Source organism: Schistocerca americana, chromosome X, assembly GCF_021461395.2.
Source record: "Schistocerca americana isolate TAMUIC-IGC-003095 chromosome X, iqSchAmer2.1, whole genome shotgun sequence".
In the NCBI taxonomy this organism is placed as follows: domain Eukaryota; kingdom Metazoa; phylum Arthropoda; class Insecta; order Orthoptera; family Acrididae; genus Schistocerca; species Schistocerca americana.
The window spans coordinates 980,476,874-980,499,376 of NC_060130.1; the positions used below are offsets into that span (position 1 = coordinate 980,476,874).

Consider the following 22,503-nt stretch of genomic DNA (forward strand, 5'->3'; position numbering starts at 1 on the left):
ATAACAGCGTAGTTGCCTGCTAACTTCGAAAGAAGGTAGATGCGGTCCCTAGCGCAACTTATAACATCGTCGAAAATCAGTGCGGACGTGAGAGCTTTGGTACACCCTGTTAAACAAAAGGAAAAATGGAGGCGGTACAATTGGAGAGCGATCCGCCTTCACCAACATGCATAAGCAATTCATTAAATTACAAAAAACTAACAATAAAAAAATGTTGCATGGCGCGAGATTCGATTCGGCGACCTTCGGATTGTGAACCCAAGCGCTTACCGCTGCGCCACGACGCTGTAGAAAATTATTAATCGTAGAGAGTATTTCACCGCAACGGTTTCTTTTAATTGTTGATTTTCTCGACAACGGCTGAGAAGTGCATCTTGGTGCTTTGCCACATTACACCTCTGGCCATGAGGTTTTATTATGCGCAGTATGAATCGAATCTGAATTTTACAAATGGCGGCCTCCCCTTGTGAGTATATCGCGCCAGGCCTTCTGCGACTTAAAGTTAGGCCTTATGACTGTAATAAAATGTGTCAACACTTCAATCACACCACCATGGGTCGTAAAGGTCAGGCTACGTGTGGAAGAGGTGGCTGCACTGCTTACGGACGAGGTATTCAGTGTACTGCCCCCATACATGTGTGTGATTTGCTCCCAAGCCCGTTCAGCTTGAAGCAAGGAGTGTCCTGTCTTCGCAGAAGATGCGGAGAAGGGGTTTAAGGCCACACAGCCACCATAATGACGGCGTTTACCTCAGCATTGAAGCAACCTGTACAGAAAACTAATGTTGGCACCTAGACTTTGACAGCTGAGTGGACCACATCAGCTTGCACCTGTAAATGCAATTGAAGGCTTGCTATTCCAGCAACCAAGCCTTCCTACCACTGAAATGTTGGTGGCTGTCGGACCTAATGTCGGAAAGGATAGTAGACTCTCACAACATAGAGTGGAAGGGATCCAACAATACGTTTCTGTTAAGACGGCAGCAACGCTCAGCGTAGACGAATGTGTATCTGTCCTTAAGAGACTCATTTTAAATTTTCTGGTGCCTCTGAGCTTCGTGACAACATTCTCCAGAGAAAGAATGACATTTTGGAGAGATGACTAGAGGAGAATTGGCTATTTGCTTTCTCACAAGCAATTTCCAGTACAGGCGGCAAAAAATAACTTAACTGGATTAAATAACCGGTTGTCAAGTGTTCACAGTTAGCGAAAAAACTGGTTGTCAGTATCACGCAGTTATTTCAACATTTTCCAATACAGTGTTCCATTTGTCACCCAATGTACGTACGTAGTACTCACAACTTCCCCTGGCCTTGTAATGTGACACAAGTTTAAGTGAATTGTAAGCTTGACAGGCGTTGCATAAAGTAGGGTGCCCTTCAAAATAATGACTGTTGAACCTTATGACTACAAAATGCGACACAGATCACAACTACTTTGCCTTACTGCGATAAAATTATTGACAAAGCAAATGACAAACAGTGGTTACATGAATATAACAAGGCCTTGGCATATCTGTTTTTGTTTTGAACGGCCAGTGTCGGTTGGTCACAGCCAGTGATCTCCCTGCCGCCGTTGGATAAGCAGCAGCCAGCAGCAAGTCGTACTCTGAACTCACTTATTTGTTTCATAGTTTAATTCTTAATTTCTTTGCGTGTTTTTGGGTACTTGCATAGTTTAATTCACACATTTCGGGCGTATTATAGTGTTTGACAGTTGTAACATCGCGTGTTAGTACCTGTAAAGTGTAAATTCGCGTAGTCATCAGTCATCTGTTTGTTTTGAACGGCTTATAAGATAAAAGAGCACTCCGTCTTCAGGCCACGAGTGGCCTACCGGGACCATCCGACCACCGTGTCATCCTCAGAGGAAGATGCGGATAATAGGGGCGTGGGGTCAGCACACCGCTCTCCCGGTCGTTATGATGGTATTCTTGACCGAAGCCGCTACTATTCGGTCGAGTAGCTCCGCAATTGGCATCACGAGGCTGAGTGCACCCCGAAAAATGGCAACAGCTCATGGCGGCTGGATGGTCACCCATCCAAGGGCCGGCCACGCCCAAAAGCGCTTAACTTCGGTGATCTCACGGGAACCGGTGTATCCACTGCGGCAAGGCCGTTGCCCATAAGATAAAAGAGAGGAAAAAAAAATGTTAGCGATGGATGGGGACTGCGCCTGTTGTGTACGGATTCAGGGGGAATTGGCCACCGTCCGTAAACAGCTGGAAGCTGTGTTGGCCGTGGTTGACAGGCTCCAGGCTGTTGCCCTGGGCCACGGTGACATTGGGACACCCGAGGAGAGCGTTTTGGCGCCTCTGTAACCTGTAGCATCGCCTGGTATCTCGGATGCCTCTGCACCCTCGGATTCGTAAGTCCCTGCCGGTCGACACTTGCCTGACGGTGATTGGTGAACCGTGGCGGAGTCGCGAATCCCTGAGCGGAAGGCGAAATTTGGTGCTGGCCGCAAGGCTGTGCCCTTACGCTTCCGTAACAGGTTTGAGGTGCTGCCCACTGCTGAAAGTACTACTGAGCCAGCAAGGCCGGCCTCGCCTGTTGCGGCAGTGGCCGGTCTTTCTGAGAGGTCCGGACAAGCGCAGAGGGTGGGCTTACTTGTTATTAGAAGCTCCAATGTTAGGCGGGTCATGGAATCCCTTAGGCATATGGCAGCTTAAGACGGAAAGAAAGCCAATGTGCACTCAGTGTGCATACCGGGGGGAGTCATCCAAGATGTGGAAAGGGTCCTTCCGGATGCCATGGAGGGTACTGGGTGCAGCAAACTGCAGGTGGTGGCTCATGTCGGAACTAATGATGTGTGTCGCTATGGATTAGAAGAGATTCTCTCTGGTTTCCGGCGGCTATCTGAGTTGGTGAAGACTGCCAATCTTGCCAGCGAGATGAAGGCAGAGCTTACCATCTGCAACATCGTCGACAGGACCGATTGCGGACCTTTGGTACAGAGCCGAGTGGAGGGTGTGAATCAGAGACTCAAACGGTTCTGCGACCGTGTGGGCTGCAGATTCCTCGAACGCGCCATAGGGTAGTGGGGTTGGTTCAAATGGCTCTGAGCACTATGGGACTCAACTGCTGTGGTCATTAGTCCCCTAGAACTTAGAACTACTTAAACCTAACTAACCTAAGGACATCACACACACCCATGCCCGAGGCAGGATTCGAACCTGCGACCGTAGCAGCAGCGCGGCTCCGGACTGGAGCGCCTAGAACCGCACGGCCACCGCGGCCGGCGGGTGGTGGGGTTTCGGGTTCCGCTAAATAGGTCAGGTGTCCACTACACACAGGAGGCGGCTACACGGGTAGCAAGGGCTGTGTGACGTGGACTGGGCGGTTTTTTTAGGTTAGACAGTCTTGGGAAAAATGAAAAAGGGCTCCAGTCTCTAAGAGTACAGGGCAAAGAAACGAGAAGAATAGACTAAGTAATAGTCGGTATTGTAGTAGTAAATTGTCGTAGCTGTGTTGGAAAAGTACCAGAGCTTCAAGCGCAGATAGAAAGCACTGAAGCTGAAATCGTTATAGGAACAGAAAGCTGGCTAACGCCGGAGATAAATGCTGCCGAAATTCTTACAGAGGCTCAAACCGTGTTGAGAAAGGATAGATTAAATAAAGTAGGTGGTGGTGTGTTTGTGTCTGTTGGTAGCAGTTTATCTTGTGGTAAAGTTGAAATAGATAGTTCCTGCGAATTACTATGGGTAAAGCTTATACTCAACAGCCGTACCAAAATAATAATTGGCTACTTCTACCGATCCCCCGGCTCAGGTGATATAATAGCTGAACGCTTCAAAGAAAACTTGAATCTCATTACAAATAAGTACCCCACTCGTACAACTATAATTGGTGGAGACTTCAATCTAGCCTCGATTTGTTGGCGAAAATACGTGTTCAAAGCCTGTGGTAGACAGAAAACATCTTCCGAAATTGTACTAAATGCTTTCTCTGAGAATTAGTTTCAACAATTAGTTCGTGAGCCCACACGACTTGTAAATGTTTGCGAAAACACACTTGACCTCTTAGCTACAAATAATCCTGATCTGCCGGTTCAAATCCTGCCTCGGGCATGGATGTATGTGATGTCCGTAGGTTAGTTAGGTTTAAGTAGTTCTAAGTTCTAGGGGACTGATGACTACAGATGTTAAGTCCCATAGTTCTCAGAGCCATTTGCACCATTTGAATCCTGATCTAATAGAGAGCGTCATGACGGATACAGGGATTAGTGAACAGAAGGTCATTCTGGCGAGGCTCAAAACCATATCAACCAAAACCATTAAAAATCAACGCAAAATATATCTATTTAAAAAAGCAGAAAAAATTCGCTTGGTGCCTTACTAAGAGAGAGTCTCCATTCCTTCCAAGCTAATTATGTAAGTGTAGAGCAGATATGGCTCAAATTCGATACGGTATCGACAGCAATAGATAGATTCATACCGCATAAGTTCATAAGAGACGGGGCTGATCCACCATGGTACACAAAACACGTCAGAACACTGTTGCAGAAGCCAAGGAAAAAGCATGCCAAATTCAGAAGAACGCAAAATCCCCAAGACCGGCTAAGTTTCACGGAAGCTCGAAATTTAGTGCTGACGTCAATGCGAGATGCTTTTAATAGTTTCCACACTGAAATATTATCTCAAAATATGGTAGAAAACCCAAAGCTGCTTCATTCATCAGTACAAGTGTATGCCCCTTGTCTGCTCTAGTGATGATAACATTGTGTTTTTGGAGTTTTTTGTTTAGTTTTATTGATATATTTGCTCTGTTGTTTTTGTTTTTGAGGTGATGTGTGTCTTTTTCTCCTTGTTTATGTGTTTTATCTCTTCTGCTACAAGCTCCTGTGTCAAGCTGGCATTGAAATTTGGGTTCTCCAACTTTTCTTCTTGCTTTGGTATGTATTCTGTTTCTGTGATCTGGTTTTCTATGATTTTGTGTGACAGGTTTGTGTTTATGTTGTGTTTTGGCCCCTTTTCAAGTAGTTCTCGTTCTTGTTTTGTTAACTTTGTGTCAGTTAAATTGACAAGTCTGTTATGGAACTGATGTTGGGTCCCTACTCTGTCTTCTTTATCTGTTGTTGTTTCAGATCTCATGTAAAATGACTTTAGCTCCATACACCCCGTCTCGCGGTTGTGGCTCGATCTCACCGTAGTGTTGTAGGTGGAGACGGAAGTGGCTGCAAAATCAGTCACAGACGGAACCAACGACTCCCGCCAATAGCAACGTGCAGACCAGCCTCAATATTCTCTATGTCCCTCGATACATCAGCTCTGGTACGGCACACGCCGTCGACCAAGTCAAAGATGGATTCTCAAATGAAGTTGACGATGAAGTCCAAGATGAAGCCCAAGATGAACTGATTTCTGCTCGAGTGTTTACTACAGGGGAACCTCACATTGCTGCTTTTTGTGCTCCTTTCTGAATTCAGACTGGCTGGGTCCCGGATCTTCTGAGCACCGACCAGTGAAAATACTCCTCAGAATAGTACACAGTGAAAACCCGCTTCACTCGATCTCTCTCGCTCTCTGTGACGAAAGAGGTGATCTTCGGCGCCACAGCCGAATTTCTCTGTCTAACCTGTAGTTAAAGTCAATCCTGCGATTCTAATGTCATGAAAGCATTTGTTTTTTGCGGAGTCAACATGTCCAACAGTGTCTTAAGTCTTCAAAGGCCCAGAACTGTAGGTCCCCTTCCTCTTTTGACATGTTTATGTGTGGCGTACGGTGGCGTCCGGTGCCATCCGGAGATAAACTTTTTTAAGCAGTAGTGGTTTCTGTTAAAACGTTTCTCTGTCTCCAGGTTATAAAATGTTGGCGGTGGGACCTTGCACCACAGAATGTCCTATCTGTGTGGCCACGAAGCTGTAGGCTCCCCAGGGCGGCGTCGCAAAGAACTGCCTGGTCGTAGAATATTGACCCTTGTCTCTCTCTCTCAGTAGGTCTTCTGTGAAATGGCTCTTATGGTGGCGACCGATTCTTACTCTCCCTACATTGTCCAGAATGCTTTCAGCGTTCTGTCACATCTATGACGCATGAAAATCCGAATCAAGAGTAAGTGAATTGTAAGGCTATCTGTCAGTTATCAACTATCTCTAGTACTTCTGTTAAGCCTATTCCTCGGTGTCAATTAAATACTCCGATCAAAAGGGTCTGCATACTTTGTGTGACTGTTTGCGAAAAAACGGTCGTGTAACGTCACCCTTTCCAGCTCATTTTTCAATTTGTATTGTTGCAGTTGTGCTCAAAACTTGTTACGGCACAACTGCATCAAAAAAATATTGGTTCTACGTGACGCTGGGATTACGTTCTCAAGTGAGACACAGTTAAAGATATGGGTAGTATCGAGGTAGCATATTTCATTTATTTCTACTTCATTCCTGCGTAACCTATCAAACCATCACTCATTCATCATCAACCTTGGTGATGAACTGAACTTGATCTTTATTTTATTGTGCCTGCTTATACTCATTCGTGCTTCTTCAAAATTAGCTTTCAATTGTGTCCTCGGAGTCTCTAGCGGCGGCATGTCCCAATAAAATCTTCTCGGTTTTCAAGTCGTGTCGATTCGAATAAAATTCTCAAGCTTTTGATGGCTATCTCTCCCATCATAGTCAGAAGTAAAACCACTGACTGCCAGGGCTGAGACGTTGTGAACACAATGATGTAAACTCTCAGACATTTGATGAAACTCAAGAAAATGGAAATAGGCAGAAACGACGTAATAGTTAGTCTGGATGTTGTGTCATTTTTTACGAGGGTGCCAGTGCAAGACACACTGAATCTTTTGACCAAACAGTGTCCTCCTGTCAAGTTGCTCCGTCATTTTCTGACGACAACCTACTTCTTGTACAGCGACGAATATTATGAAACGACGGATGGCACAGGGGTGGGATCTCCACTGTCTCCAGCAGTCGCGAATTTCTCCACGGAGCACTTTGAGGAGCAGGTTCTGAACTATGTGGAGTTGCGTCCTTTTTGCTTCCTAAGGTACATTGACTACACTTACCTGATACGGCCTCGCGGTGCAAATGCACTGCAGCAGTTCATCGATCACATGAATGGTGTTCATCCTAACATGAAATCTGCCGTAGAGATGGAGAAGGATGGCAAGCTACCGTTCTTGGATGTTTTACTTGAGCGGAGGGTAGGAGGCTGGCTTGGTCATTCACTTTCAGTGGTCGCACGGCGGGCCGGAGCTATCGTGAGCTGTCCAACTCACCTTCCGCGCACACGATCTTTCGACCCTCTCCGATTGGTGCCAGAGGCTGCAATCGTGGCTATATAAGCAGAAAACCGTGCCAGCCTCAGCAAACTGCCAACATGCTGAACTTGGGTACTAAACCCCTCCACTATTTTCCACACCCACAAAATCTGCTGTGCAAAATGTTGCATGGATATGCGCCCCACCAGAATTCTATAAGGTCCTCCGTCTCACTTTCCGCATCCGTTTACCTTCACCCACATCGAACACCTCCACATCTCTAATACTATCTGCAAACTAGATTCCAATAACCTCATTGTCTCCTCTCTGCTCATCAACCTTGGTATACTGCCGCACTTGTACAAACACATCCCTTCTTCCCTACACCTACATATTCTCCATATTCTCTCTTGACGCAACTTAGCTCTCTCCCACACAACGACATACGTCCTGATATTTATCTTTCCCCACCTATCCAACTCCACATCACGGCTCCTCTCTTCTTTTTGCTCTCCACCCTCCCATAACGCTTTCTTCTTGTACCACTACCCTCCCACAAACCATTACTCCTCCTCACCTTCTCTCCTTCCCACCGTCTCTGTTGCCACAATCCATTTCACCTCCTACCTCATCTCCATGGGTTCCCCACTTAACAGATCCCTATCTCTTTACCCACACCCCTAAACCACTGTGGAAAATATTTTCTCCTCCCACAGTACTTCTCACCCAGTGCAGGTCCTTCAATTGTTAAGTGAAAGTGCGTTGCTCCATCCTTTTTTACAGAGAAGAATATCACCTCATTATAATTGTGGTTTTTTAATTGCATGTATTTTTCGTCCTTATAATGGTGCGTCATTAATCTTTTTAATTTAAAAAGTTAACAGTCCTCATACTTTTTTCTGTCATCTTTGTTTTGTCTGTATACATGCCCTTGACTGAAGAGTGCCCTTGGATGATGAACGGTGTATCGTACAGCTGACCGCCACCCCCCCCCCCTCCCCACCTCCCCACCCATATGGGCGGAAGGGGATGAAATAACGATGGAAAAACAGTCCCATCAGTCAGTCAGTCCACGTTTACACCAAAGAACTTCATAAGCCATACGACATCATGTCCTCTACTCATTCACACACTGATGGTTTCAAACACACACTCTCCCATTCCATCTTTTTAAGGAATTATTAGTTTTTATTCACAGTCTAAATAATTTATTATTTACTTCATCCATACTTTATCAAAATATATAATATCTAATACCATCACCCCCCCCCCCCCATGAACAATGGACTTTCCCCGAGGGCATGGAGCTTTACTGTATCGTTAAATGATGATGGCGCCCTCTTGGGTAAAATATTCCGGAGGTAAAATAGTCCCCCATTCAGATCTCCGGGCGGGGACTACTCAAGAGAACTTTGTTATCAGGAGAAAGAAAACTGGCATTCTACGGATCGGAGCGTGGAATCTCAGATCCCTTAATCGGGCAGGTAGGTTAGAAAATTTAAAAAGGGAAATGGATGGGTTAAAGTTATATATAACGGGAATTAGTAAAGTTCGGTGGCAGGAAAAACAAGACTTTTGGTCAGGTGGATACAGGGTTATAAATACAAAATCAAATAGGGGTAATGCAGGAGTAGGTTTAATAATGAATAAAAAATAGGAGTGCGGCTAAGCTACTACAAACATTATAGTGAACGCATTATTGTGGACAAGATAGACACGAAGCCCATGCCTGCTACAGTAGTACAAGTTTATATGCCAACTAGCTCTGTAGATGGTGAAGAAATTGATGAAATGTATGATGAGATAAAAGAAATTATTCAGGTAGTGAAGGGAGACGAAAATTTAATAGTCTGGGTGACTGGAATTCGAGAGCAGGAAAAGGGAGAGAAGGAAACATAGTAGGTGAATACGGAATGGGGATAAGAAATGAAAGAGGAAGCCGTCTGGTAGAATTTTGCACAGAGCATAATTTAATCATAGCTAACACTTGGTTCAAGAATCATAAAAGAAGGTTTTACACATGGAAGAATCCTGGAGATACTAGAAGGTATCAGATAGATTATATAATGGTAAGACAGAGATTTAGGAACCAGGTTTTAAATTGTAAGACATTTCCAGGGGCAGATGTGGACTCTGACCACAATCTATTGGTTATGAACTGTAGATTAAAACTGAAGAAACTGCAAAAGGTGGGAATTTAAGGAGATGGGACCAGGATAAACTGAAAGAGGTTGTACAGAGTTTCAAGGAGATCGTAAGGGAACAATTGACAGGAATGGCGGAAACAAAAACAGTAGAAGACGAATGGGTAGCTCTGAGGGATGAAGTAGTGAAGGCGGCAGAGGATCATGTAGGTAAAAAGACGAGGGCTAGTAGAAATCCTTGGGTAACAGAAGAAATATTGAATTTAATTGATAAAAGGAGAAAATATAAAAATGCAGTAAAAGGAAGCAGGCAAAAAGGAATACAAACGTCTCAAAAATGAGATCGACAGGAAGTGCAAAATGGCTAAGGAGGGATGGCTCGAGGACAAATGTAAGGATGTAGAGGCTTATCTCACTAGGGGCAAGATAGATACTGCCTACAGGAAAATTAAAGAGACCTTTGCAGAAAAGAGAGCCAATTTAGTACTGGAGGGCATCGTGGAGGGTAAAAATCGTAGAGGAAGACCAAGAGATGAATACACTAAGCAGATTCAGAAGGATGTAGGTTGCAGTAAGTACTGGGAGATCAAGAAGCTTGCACAGGATAGAGTAGCATGGAGAGCTGCATCAAACCAGTCTCAGGACTGAAGACCACAACAACAACAACAATACCATCACAAACTTTAGAATTTTACTGCATGGTATAAGAAAATCTCAGCTCATCACAATATAAAATAAACATACAAAATACACAGGTGTTCAAGCATAAATCACTATACAACAAATCACAGTATGAAGCAGGCGTATAAGATAATACTGGGCGCACAGTAAAATCTTTATAGAATAGCAAACTAATGAAAAGTAATGTTCGTTCAAGCATAAAATCAAATCCTAGCTCTATATACAAAACACGCTTGTGTCACTTGGTGTGAATCAATGTACAAGTCTGTAAATATGATTTCAGCTAGTATGTTCATCTTTCAATTACGATTTGGAGGAGTGTGGATAATCCAAATGTCAGTGCTCCAAAGAAAAAAAATATTATAATTACACTATTTAAAGTATAAGACGGTTGATACTACATTCATTTACGGGACCTACAGCTCAGTTCATTCCAATAAATTTCTATATCAAATACGCTTAGTAGGAGCATCATCCCTAAGAAATCATCATACAGAAAGGAAAAGCTAACTTCAGTTCGAGGCACAGTTATTTCTTCACACAAGAAATAGAGTGTGACAGTTTGGGTACAAGAGTTACACGGTTAAGGTCAGTGATCACTGTTCATCTTAAGTCTATTCATATTGTAGCAGCAGACAGATCTTAATTTGACATAAGGCAGCCTGGATGCGACACGTGACAATCCACAGTGTTGTGTTTTTCCTTAATTCGTTGTGCACACCCCTATACTAATCGTAACTCAACTGCTTACACCGTTCATCACCTTAATCCGGTTATGTAAGTTCAACTCCATGATCAGATCACAGTTAGGTGCATTGGAATTAGCAGTTACAGGCCTTGAATGAGGCAAATAATAACTTTTATTATTGAATAGCTGATGTCCTGCAGTTAACGTTACGGACTGCGACCATTTTTCTTGCAAGGAAAGTGGCCAGACATCTGCTTTCACACAGCAACAGTTTATAAGTTCATTAGTGTGACACTAGAGAGGCATATTGTTCTTTCAGCATGAAATATGATGTCACATGGTCTGGATAACATTCAGTAACTAGTCAACAGGTTGTCTGAAATGACTGTTGGCGCTGCAAACAATCCGTCTGTGAGTGATACTGCCATCACCATCTCGTTTGTGTGGTGGCGTAGCGACAAGACTCTGCAGCGACAACAGCAGGTCGGCAAAGCCCGGCGACTCATGTGGGACTGGCTGTCGGCGTTCCGAGCCTTCTTGTCCATTGTAGTCGGCGTAAATGGGCTCTCACTCGTTCAATAATATTGTCAAACTGTCAATATATTGACCATCTGAGGGCGCATAGTGACGTACTGTCAATCCAAGAAGTACTGATGAGCAGTATTGATGGACCTCAAAATAGTCTCAGTATTGTCAATACGTACTGAACGTGTGAGGTCAAATATTGAATGTTTAACAATATTCTCTATTCAGATGTTGCCAGAGCTTCACAAACCAGCCACACGGAGTTAGTGTGCACTGTTTATTTTTCGAATTCAAATGGTTCAAATGACTCTGAGCACTACGGGACTTAGCTTCTGAGGTCATCAGTCCCCTAGAACTTAGAACTACTTAAACCTAACTAACCTAAGGACATCACACACATCCATGCCCGAGGCAGGATTCGAACCTGCGACCGTAGTGGTCGCGCGGTTCCAGACTGTAGCGCCTAGAACCGCTCGGCCACCCTGGCCGGCTTTTTGAATTCGCTGTTGTGTGTAACATACCTTGCAACACCGAAAATGCAGGTTGCGTGGCGCCTGCTACCGATATATAATTTTTTTCTGAATTGTATGTAAATATTCGTGATTTAAATGCTTTCTTTTAATAAATAAGGACATTGCTTCACTGTATGTGAAATTTAGGTGCAAATTTGTTGACGTTTCATTTTATTTATCTGTGTCTTATTGTAAAACATATAATCTCTTGGAAAAAGCCAAAGGAATTGTTATTTGCATTTACTAGCTACGATAATAGCAGTGCTTGTGCGTTGTAAAATCTTTGGGTAGGGAGTTGTTGCTCGGAGCGCGCGGAGAGAGAGGAAATGGGTTCCAGCGCTTGTAGTGTGCGGAAGCGTGGTGTTAACGCTCTCACAGTAGAGAGTACCATTTTTGGCGGCATCATGTACGCGCGCCGGCCATATGTCTAGTAGCGGGAGTACGAAGAGCGGACGGACGGGAGATACTGTATTAATTACGATTGCCCGTTTCTGTAATTAGCGGTGGCTCCAGAGGATGCTACAGTCTTCAACAACGTCAGCAGTTGCAGCAACACAGTTTCGTCGTTGGCTCCGAGTTTCGTCGTATGCGCAACACTGAAGTAAGACTGTTCATTGACAGCACAACTGAATGTGATATGATTGATAAAATTTATTTAAATAATAACCAGTTAAACTCATGGCGATTGTGTCCTTATTGCCCCCAGACATTGTTACCAAGCAGGGTCCTTGTTCCTTTTTTTTCCCCTTACATGCTAACTGAGTGTCATAAGAAACAAATTGAATAGTTACAGCCAGTTCAATAATGAATAATTTCACTTTTAAGAATTCTAGCCTCAGTCTACTTTCAATTAACTGTTGTACAACAGAGGTTTCAGTATATGACTAAAGTATAGCTATTTCATTTTTCAAGTTTGAGAATCAATCACTGGAAAAGATCCAAATCTAAAGAAATGCACAATTTAAGAGTGCGGAAGTTTTATTTATTTTACATATAGCTTGGAGCACATGGCTGTTTGGTTTGGTAGGTATTCTAATGTTTAATTCATCTACATGTACATTCTACATTTATACTCCGCAAGCCACCCAACGGTGTGTGGCGGAGTGCACTTTACGTGCCACTGTCATTACCTCCCTTTCCTGTTCCAGTCGCGTATGGTTCGCGGGAAGAACGACTGTCTGAAAGCCTCCGTGCGCGTTCTAATCTCTCTAATTTTACATTCGTGATCTCCTCGGGAGGTATAAGTAGGGGGAAGCAATATATTCGATACCTCATCCAGAAACGCGCCCTCTCGAAACCTGGCGAGCAAGCTACACAGCGATGCAGAGCGCCTCTCTTGCAGAGTCTGCCACTTGAGTTTATTAAACATCTCCGTAACGCTATCACGGTTACCAAATAACCCTGTGACGAAACGCGCCGCTCTTCTTTGGATCTTCTCTATCTCCTCCGTCAGACCGATCTGGTACGGATCCCACACTGATGAGCAATACTCAAGTATAGGTCGAACGAGTGTTTTGTAAGCCATCTCCTTTGTTGATGGACTACATTTTCTAAGGACTCTCCCAATGAATCTCAACCTAGTACCCGCCTTACCAACAATTGATTTTATATGATCATTTCACTTCAAATCGTTCCGCACGCATACTCCCAGATATTTTACAGAAGTAACTGCTACCAGTGTTTGTTCCGCTAGCATATAATCATACAGTAAAGGATCCTTCTTTCTATGTATTCGCCATACATTACATTTGTCTATGTTAAGGGTCAGTTGCCACTCCCTGCACCAAGTGCCTATCCGCTGCAGATCTTCCTGCATTTCGCTACAATTTTCTAATGCTGCAACTTCTCTGTATACTACAGCATCATCCGCGAAAAGCCGCATGGAACTTCCGACACTATCTACTAGGTCATTTATATATATTGTGAAAAGCAATGGTCCCATAACACTCCCCTGTGGCACGCCAGAGGTTACTTTAACGTCTGTAGACGTCTCTCCATTGATAACAACATGCTGTGTTCTGTTTGCTAAAAACTCTTCAATCCAGCCACACAGCTGGTCTGATATTCCGTAGGCTCTTACTTTGTTTATCAGGCGACAGTGCGGAACTGTATCGAACGCCTTCCGGAAGTCAAGAAAAATAGCATCTACCTGGGAGCCTGTATCTAATATTTTCTGGGTCTCATGAACAAATAAAGCGAGTTGGGTCTCACACGATCGCTGTTTCCGGAATCCATGTTGATTCCTACATAGTAGATTCTGGGTTTCCAAAAACGACATGATACTCGAGCCAAAAACATGTTCTAAAATTCTACAACAGATCGACGTCAGAGATGTAGGTCTATAGTTTTGCGCATCTGCACGACGACCCTTCTTGAAGACTGGGACTATCTGTGCTCTTTTCCAATCATTTGGAACCCTCCGTTCCTCTAGAGACTTGCGGTACACGGCTGTTAGAAGGGGGGCAAGTTCTTTCGCGTACTCTGTGTAGAATCGAATTGGTATCCCGTCAGGTCCAGTGGACTTTCCTCTATTGAGTGATTCCAGTTGCTTTTCTATTCCTTGGACACTTATTTCGATGTCAGCCATTTTTTCGTTTGTGCGAGGATTTAGAGAAGGAACTGCAGTGCGGTCTTCCTCTGTGAAACAGCTTTGGAAAAAGGTGTTTAGTATTTCAGCTTTACGCGTTTCATCCTCTGTTTCAATGCCATCATCATCCCGTAGTGTCTGGATATGCTGTTTCGAGCCACTTACTGATTTAACGTAAGACCAGAACTTCCTAGGATTTTCCGTCAAGTCGGTACATAGAATTTTACTTTCGAATTCACCGAACGCTTCACGCATAGCCCTCCTTACGCTAACTTTGACATCGTTTAGCTTCTGTTTGTCTGAGAGGTTTTGGCTGCGTTTAAACTTGGAGTGGAGCTCTCTTTGCTTTCGCAGTAGTTTCCTAACTTTGTTGTTGTACCACAGTGGGTTTTTCCCGTGCCTCACAGTTTTACTCGGCACGTACCTGTCTAAAACGCAGTAAAAAGGCTCAGTTGTTCAGAAAATAATATGAAATCCAATTTGCAAAATAAGTAACAGCAAAGTATAAAGTGCTTGCTTTTTTTCTAAATTTCTTTGATGACGTTATGCTGAGGTCACTGAAAGTCATTGTTCATGTAACGAAGTTCGATACTAACATACATCTTAATTACATCAAATCATTACTCGATTGCCTTTTTCAAAATTTAATGCTGAGCATAACGTAAGAGTGACTTCTCAGTTTTCTTCATCATTACATACTCACTTAAAATTAGTGTCAAAAAACCGTGACAACCTTCAGTTGCCACGTCAGTGTTTAATAATGCATGTTTTTCTTTCCCATCATCTTGTACAGGATTTTGGATGTAAATTGCCCTAGTGGGCTGGCGCCCGTTAAATATTTCATTTTCATTCATTAGTGTAACTTTTGGATTCATGATAAATGGTACCCGTTTTCTGTCCAGTATTTTTCGTGAGTGAATGCACAAAATAACTTTCATTTTCGAAATTATAGCCCTATTCGGTTTACTTACTTTCTATTTTTAGTAGACTTTCAATGAGAAGGGTCGTTGTACACTTTCCTCCTACTTATCGGTATCACTTCTTCGGGAAAGATAGCCTTATCCAATTAGAAAAAATCCATTAGGCATACAAGCGATCCACAGTTGTATTTTATATCGTAAGCAGGATAGGCCGATTAGTAAGAGGGAGGTTACACGTGGTGATGCAGGTGACAGGACAATACCAGTTTGTTATTGTTCTGGGCAAGAATTTGCATTGTGCAATTTTGTAGCGAATAACAACTTGTTGCTACATCAATGTCGCTCACATACAATAACAGTAAGTGGCAGAAATAAGCCGCACATTTAAGTTTCACAGTAATCAGCAAACTGGGCAACATAAATAAATTAGGCGAAACGAGTAATTTGATTGTACCAAATGCGGAACAATCTGTCGAACAATGCACGACCCAGGAAGCGGGACTCATTGTTCAGCTACCATCACAGACGCTGCTGCTGAAAATCAAACAATGGCAGAAAAGCAATTCCAGGCACTTGCAAATGAAACGGAATACGGAATAAAAAGTAAAACAAAACCTATTGATGACGGATACGAGGAATCTATTAAGACAGAACCGGTGTTGCAACCTGTGACTTCCGGAAATATAAAAGATTTGTTCAGTTTGTTAAGCAGTATAATGGATGCCCAATCAGCAAAAATGGATGACCAGAATGAAGCAATTAAAACTGTTAACGGTGATATTGGAATTGTTAACAGAAAGGTAGATAAAAGTGGAGCAGAAGTAGCAGCACAGAGTACCGAAATCGATAATCTGAAGCGTGACACGGAGGAAGCTCAAACAAAGGTAGGAGGCATAAATAGTAGTTTCGAAACTGAAGTAGGGAGGATCGAACAGAAACTGGTAGAGACTGTTGGTCCCACAACAGAGAGTAAGGTAGCTAAAAAAGTGAAAGTAACTCTAGAAGAGGATGTAGGGAAAATAACGAGTTTACAGACTTTAGTATCCGACGTAGGTGCTAAAGTAAATAGACAATCGGTTGTGTGTAATGAAAAGAAGAAGGAGGTGGAAAAGTTATCAGTTACCACTTGCCAAGTTGTTAGAATGATAAATGAGACAGAGAAACGATTAGGAGGAAATCAGCACTATGTGTCATACCAAGCACATAGCTCTCAATTGTTAGCGAAGGGGGAGCGTTTCGATCCCCTCAAAAAGCAGGTTGGACTGTACGCTACCGACTTCATTAAAAATTGTAAAAGGATATTGCCGGAATCATGGACAGACAAGAGAAAAGTAGCTGCAGTAATCGACGTGTTAGCTGGCGAGGCTAACCGATGGAGCTTAAACCTCGATATAACAAACATGACGTTTCAAGAGTTCAAAAATGCATTCTTGAAAGAGTATTGGTCAGAGCAGAAACAAGAGTGTGTATGGCGCGATTTCATAGTGTCGAGGCCCTACGATGTAAACACGCGCGGCTCCATGAAAGAATTTTGTGAAAACTGGATCCGCAAATTGGAATATTTTCGTGATCGGAAAACAGGATCGGAGACTGTCTGGGAGCTGTGGCAGAAGCTTCCAGGTGACTCCAAGAGATACATAGTCAGTAGTTCGAGAACGATTGCAGCGTTTTTAGAGAAAGTAGACGACGAAGACAATTGGTGGAACAACCGCGAAAATGTTAAAAGCTGTGGGAGTGGTAGCAATTACCATCATAGTCACAACTAGGACAATAACAATAACTATGGCGATAATGGTAGCAACCGCCATGCCGCGCGGGCTTAGCCGAGCGGTCTTGGGCGCTGCAGCAATGGACTGTGCGGCTGATCCCGGCGGAGGTTCGAGTCCTCCCTCGGGCATCAGTGTGTGTGTAAGTCCTTAGGATAATTTAGGTTAAGTAGTGTGTAAGCTTACGGACTGATAACCTTAGCAGTTAAGTCCCATAAGATTTCACACACATTTGAACATTTTTTAGCAACCGCCATGGTAATAACAATCCACAGCACTATAACAATAATGGTCATAGTAACAATAACCACAACTGTAGAAATGGTAGAGACCAGTATCAAGTAAATATAGTACGTGGTCATTGGAGGGATGATAGTAGACAGGAACGGAATGATACATCACGGCAGTCTGGTAGCAACAGGTCTGTCGGAATTAATTAGGGAAACAACTAGCCGGGCCAGTTAGGGGCCCACCAGGCGTGGGGAGACTTTGGCGGCCCAAACGAAAACCTAGACAATACCGCTATGATAAATCCGAAAGGATGACTCAGCGATGGCAGAATGTGCGAGACAGTAAAGAGAGCGACGCACCTAGAGTAATGATAACTGAGCTGGAAACGGCAGTCGACGCTGCTCGTAAAAGTAATAATGATATTAATGTATCGGTAGGGGAGAACGAAGCGGCCGCTGTTAAAGCAACAACGGTTACGCAAGTTTCAGTTGAGTATGAGTCGCCAGCGGAACTAATAGAGCCGATCTCGAATAAAGTTTCCGTTATCGAGCAAGGAAATGCGGAACGCGAGAAGGTGTCGTTAGGTCAGTTCGGTCGGATGTACGGCGAACTGAAAAGTTATAGAGGATTGTATGGGAGGTGTGCTAATAGGGAGAGCGGACAGAAATTGACGCTTCTCAGCCAGCAAGAAATTAGCGTTTTTGAAACGGAAAGCTCTGTACTTGAACGGCAGGCCTGCCCAAATGAAGTTTTTGAAATAGCCAACCCCAGCGGCGCTAGTCCTATTGAAAACCGAGGCGAATGTTGCGAGAAGGGGCTAGATGAATTTGGCAATAATGACCAGGTATAACTAACTGAAACCCACGTAGATAACAATATCTGCGAGGTCAAACCTGACGTTATACAGTCAGACGAGAGTGCTGAGGGTTGCGTGAGCTCGGGAGATGAGATAGGAGTGAAAACAGAGCACTTCTCTCCAAAAATCTCGGACGATGACAGCCATCTTTCCGAAGAATACCTACCTGACGTTACAATTAGCGAACTATTGGTTAAGCAAAGTTCATTAATCGATGAAATTGATAGTAAGGTTACGGTGTTGAGACCAAAACAAGTTTAACTACCGCAAGACAGACAAACAGAGATCAAAAGCGTTCAAACACAAAGAATTAGAAAACCTCCGGATAAACCTCTGTCGGCATCGGAACCGGACGGATTTTTCTGGGCCTACCTGGAGATAGATGAGGATTTGTTGTGGGAAGACCAAACCACTGATAATGACAGGTGTAGACAGACTGTAGTGCCCGTTAATATGTACGGCCTACAAATGCAAATTTTAATTGACACAGGGGCAGAGCTAAGTACTATGTCGGGAAAAACTTTTGAATTACTGAAAGATAAACCAGAAGCAGTAGTAATGCCAGTAATGGGAGTCAAAATAATCGGTGCTACCGGAAGGAATAGTAAACCGATAACAAACCAAACATTTGTATGTTTTGAGATTCAAGGAGAACCATTCGAACAGGAATTTGTCGTCGCGTCCCGGTCAACAATGCCATACGATCATTTCATATTTTTTGTGCGCCGATATTATTGTGGGTTTAGATTGGTTGTTAAAATATCGCGCACTTATTAACTGCAATAATAAGACAATGAAGTGCATTTCCAAAGACAAGACCGAAGTAAATGTGAGTTCTGATGAAACGAGTGACGACGTGACTAGTGAATACAAACCTATTCATCTTGTTACTTGTCCTAATGAGACTGGTTTAGGCAGAAAAATGGAATACTACGGTATCCGCAATGTGAACATCGACAAATGTTTGGAAGACGAATTAGAGAGCTTTGTAGATAGATTGCCAAACATCCCGCCTAAACAAAATCGAGACCTATATGACGTAATAATGAGACACAAGAACGTGTTTTCAAATAAACCGGGGCTTGTTACTGGGTATCCAACAAGAGATAGATCGGATGTTAGAATGGAATGTTATAGAGAGGAGTACCAGCCCCTATAACAATCCTTTAATAATAGTAGGAATGAGAGATGGTACTATCAGGATTGTGATAGACTCACGCACGTTGAACAAGGTCGTTCAACGTGAGACAGATAGACTAGAAAGTGTGGAGAAGATACTGCAAAGATTTCACAATGTACAGTTTATGACTAGCCTTGACCTCACAGCTGGGTACCGGCAAATAGCCTTAGAAGAAGAGTGTAGGAAATATACGCCGTTTTTATATGGTGGCCGATGTTACCAGTACAAGGTAGAGCCATGTGATTATAAAGGCAATGGAGCAGATGAGGCGTTTTCAGGGCAAACGGTTTTTCATCTGTTCTGATTCCCTTCGTGCCATCCAACCTCTGCAGCATCTGTACCCAGCATAGAAAATGCTGTAACTAATACATGACAAACTTTACCTCTTTCAACAGTGGGGAAAGCTGGTAGCGTTCTGTTAGGTACTGGGACATGTGGGTATTTGGGAAATGAACGAGCAGACTAAGCTGCCAAGGACGCATGCAGGGAACATAACGTGACATGATGTACCATTCCCCTTTAGGCTGTCGTTTTGGTGGTGAGTCGGAGATACATGTTGTTGTGGGAGGAGTAGTGGCTGGCAGTGAGGGACAATAAGCTGTGACTGGTGAATCCAACTATCCGGCTGTGTTGTTCCTCATGTTGGTCATTCCAGTGGGATGTAGTGGTACTAACCCACCCTGAGTTGGGTATTGTACTTCCCTCTGGGCACCCTTTTCACTTTGTTTCTCGTGGCGTGTAAATCCCTGTATTCTTCCTTTTAGCTGACTGCATTTTATTTTGAGATAAGCTGACAGAAAAAAATTGAGGTAAGGATATGTCCTCTATTTTGGCTTATGACGAGACAAGTGTGGCCAAGGTTTCAAAATTTTGTGATGTGTCTGAACTCTCATTGTAGACTGCAACTTTTAGTGTATTGCAGAGTGGCTGGCTCATCCCTTTTACTCCAGCGGTCAGCCAGTTGCAGCTTCCTGCTGTCTTCTTTCAGTTCGTCACACTGCTTTTCCCTCTTTACTGTGTGTTAGATCTGACTGAGTGACTTCTATTGGCCCAGAGGCCAGGGGGCAAGCGGGCGAGGGGGTGAGGGGGCGAGGAGTCGAGGAGTCGAGGAGTCGAGGGGCCGAGGGGGGCCGAGGAGGGCCGAGGGCGGCCGAGGGGGGCTGAGGGGGGCGCGAGGGGGCCGAGTGGGGGGCGAGGGGGCGAGGGGACGAGGAAGTGAGGAGGCGAGGGGGCGAGAGGCCGAGGGGGCGCGAAGGGGCCGAGGGGGGGCAGGGGGCGAGGGGGCGAGGAGTCGAGGGGGCGAGGGGCCGAGGGGGGCCAAGGGGGGCCGAGGCGGGCCGAGGGGGGCCGAAGGGGCGCGAGGGGGCCGAGGGGGAGCCAGGTGGCGAGGGGGCGAGGGGGCGAGGGGTTGAGTTGCCGAGGAGGCGAGGGGGGGCCAGGAGGTGTGGGTGGCTGAGGGGGGCTGAGGGGGGCCGAGGGGGGCCGTGGGGGGGCGAGGGGGGGCGAGGGGTTGAGTTGCCGAGGAGGCGAGGGGGGGCCAGGAGGTGTGGGTGGCTGAGGGGGGCTGAAGGGGGCCGAGGGGGGGCGAGGTTGGGCGAGGGGGCGCCAGGGGGGTGAGGGGGGGCCAGGGGGGCCGAGGGGCGCGAGGGGTGCGAGGGGGCGTATGAGTTGTGTTATACGCTTGTTGAGAATTTCAAATTCTAAACTAAACTAATTCTAAGCTAAATGAAAAATAGAGGAGTAGATTTTCTTACCTGTATGATGATGAACTGTAATAAAATAGTTGGAATTTAGTAACAGGGAGAACAGGAGGGAAGCTGTATGGGTATTCTATAACTGCAGCTAGCTTACCTTTGGCCATGTCTCATGCGGAATTTTTATTTCAGCAAAGAACACATTAAGTTTAATGTATGTTTCCTGGAAGCACTGAAGTCGTCCCTTGTCAGGAGTTTTTATTCCTTTACATGTGTCGAACATGTTAATTTTCTACTGCACAGTTATTATGTTCATCATATACATAATTACTAATATTATCATATGGCATTACAGAACATACACATATACATGCAAAGTCAATTTACAGATTAATACTTAAAATCTGACTACCAGGTGTCAGTATTCGGTTTCGCTTTGTGCACATCTCTCAGACCTCCTTCAAAAGCATGGAGTGGACAGTTCGTCTCAACATGTCTTATGGTTTATTTCCTCGTACCACATTCACACGTAGCACTTTCACGATAGCCGCACTCCTTGAAGATTCTCCCGTTCTAGTGCGGTTGAGTCTCGATGATTCTCGACGGGAAGATTGAAATCTGCATCCTTCGTTGGTGGGTTTTCAGTTAGGTAGCTGTTCTCGGGTAGATATTCATTCCAGCGTTCTTTCTAAGTGGCTTCGAAAAGAATCTGTAATCCGAAGGCCGATCCAACATGTTTTGTGTGATATCAAGTGTGTAGCTGGTGTATTCTGCATAGCGCTGCTTAGAATGGAGTTCTTATGCAATTCAGTGTTCTTAAGGATTCGCCCCGAGGCAGCTTCCCTTCTCAGATCCGGAAGAGCAATATTTGATAAAACAGGCAACCAGCAAATGAGAGTAAATCAGTGCCACTAGTGGTTTTCGTGGCCTTTTTCAGATGTACACTGTCTTAGGTGTTTTGCACTGTTTCCCCATGCAGGGGTACTGTATTCATCAGCTGAGTACACAAATGATATTTCAGCATTGCGTAGAGTATCTGCAGTTGGCTCCTAATCGTTTCCGGCCATTTTGTGGAGCAGATTTACTCTTGAACCAAGATTCTTTGATTAGGTCGTGCAGTGCTGTTTAAATTATTGTAGCCGATCTAAGATGACACCTAGATTTAACAAAGAAAGTCCAGATCGCAATAAATTATTATTTTTTTTAAATTCCAGTAACCATTTTCTGTCTATGTGACTATTTACATACCAGAGGCTCTGAAATGTGTAACCTAATGGGACATCTATAACAAAGCTTATTCACCTTAATAGCTAACAAGACAGCAACATAGTTATAAAATAAAATGACGTGTTACCAGATGTCGTGAGGAGCCAATACACAGATCTGCTGTTAGTATCAAAGGCTAGAAATTATAAAGGGAAGCTCCGCCCACCGTTCCCCACGTGAACCACAGTAAAAGCTATTAAAAGTCACAAATAACATGTGTTTAAGTAGAAAAACAGAACACAGTACATGCTAAG

The 22,503-nt window shown here is 44.2% G+C and overlaps 1 protein-coding gene across 1 annotated transcript in view; it reads left to right on the forward strand.

Annotated features, from left to right (window-relative positions):
- LOC124556426 (PE-PGRS family protein PE_PGRS16-like) overlaps window positions 1-20,701 on the forward strand; it is a 31,935-nt gene extending 11,234 nt beyond the window's left edge. Inside the window, exon 2 of the mRNA XM_047130382.1 lies at window positions 20,344-20,701. Within this exon, the coding sequence (XP_046986338.1) occupies window positions 20,344-20,701 (358 nt within the window). The remainder of the gene's footprint in view (window positions 1-20,343) is intronic.
- The last annotated feature ends 1,802 nt before the right edge of the window (window positions 20,702-22,503 follow it).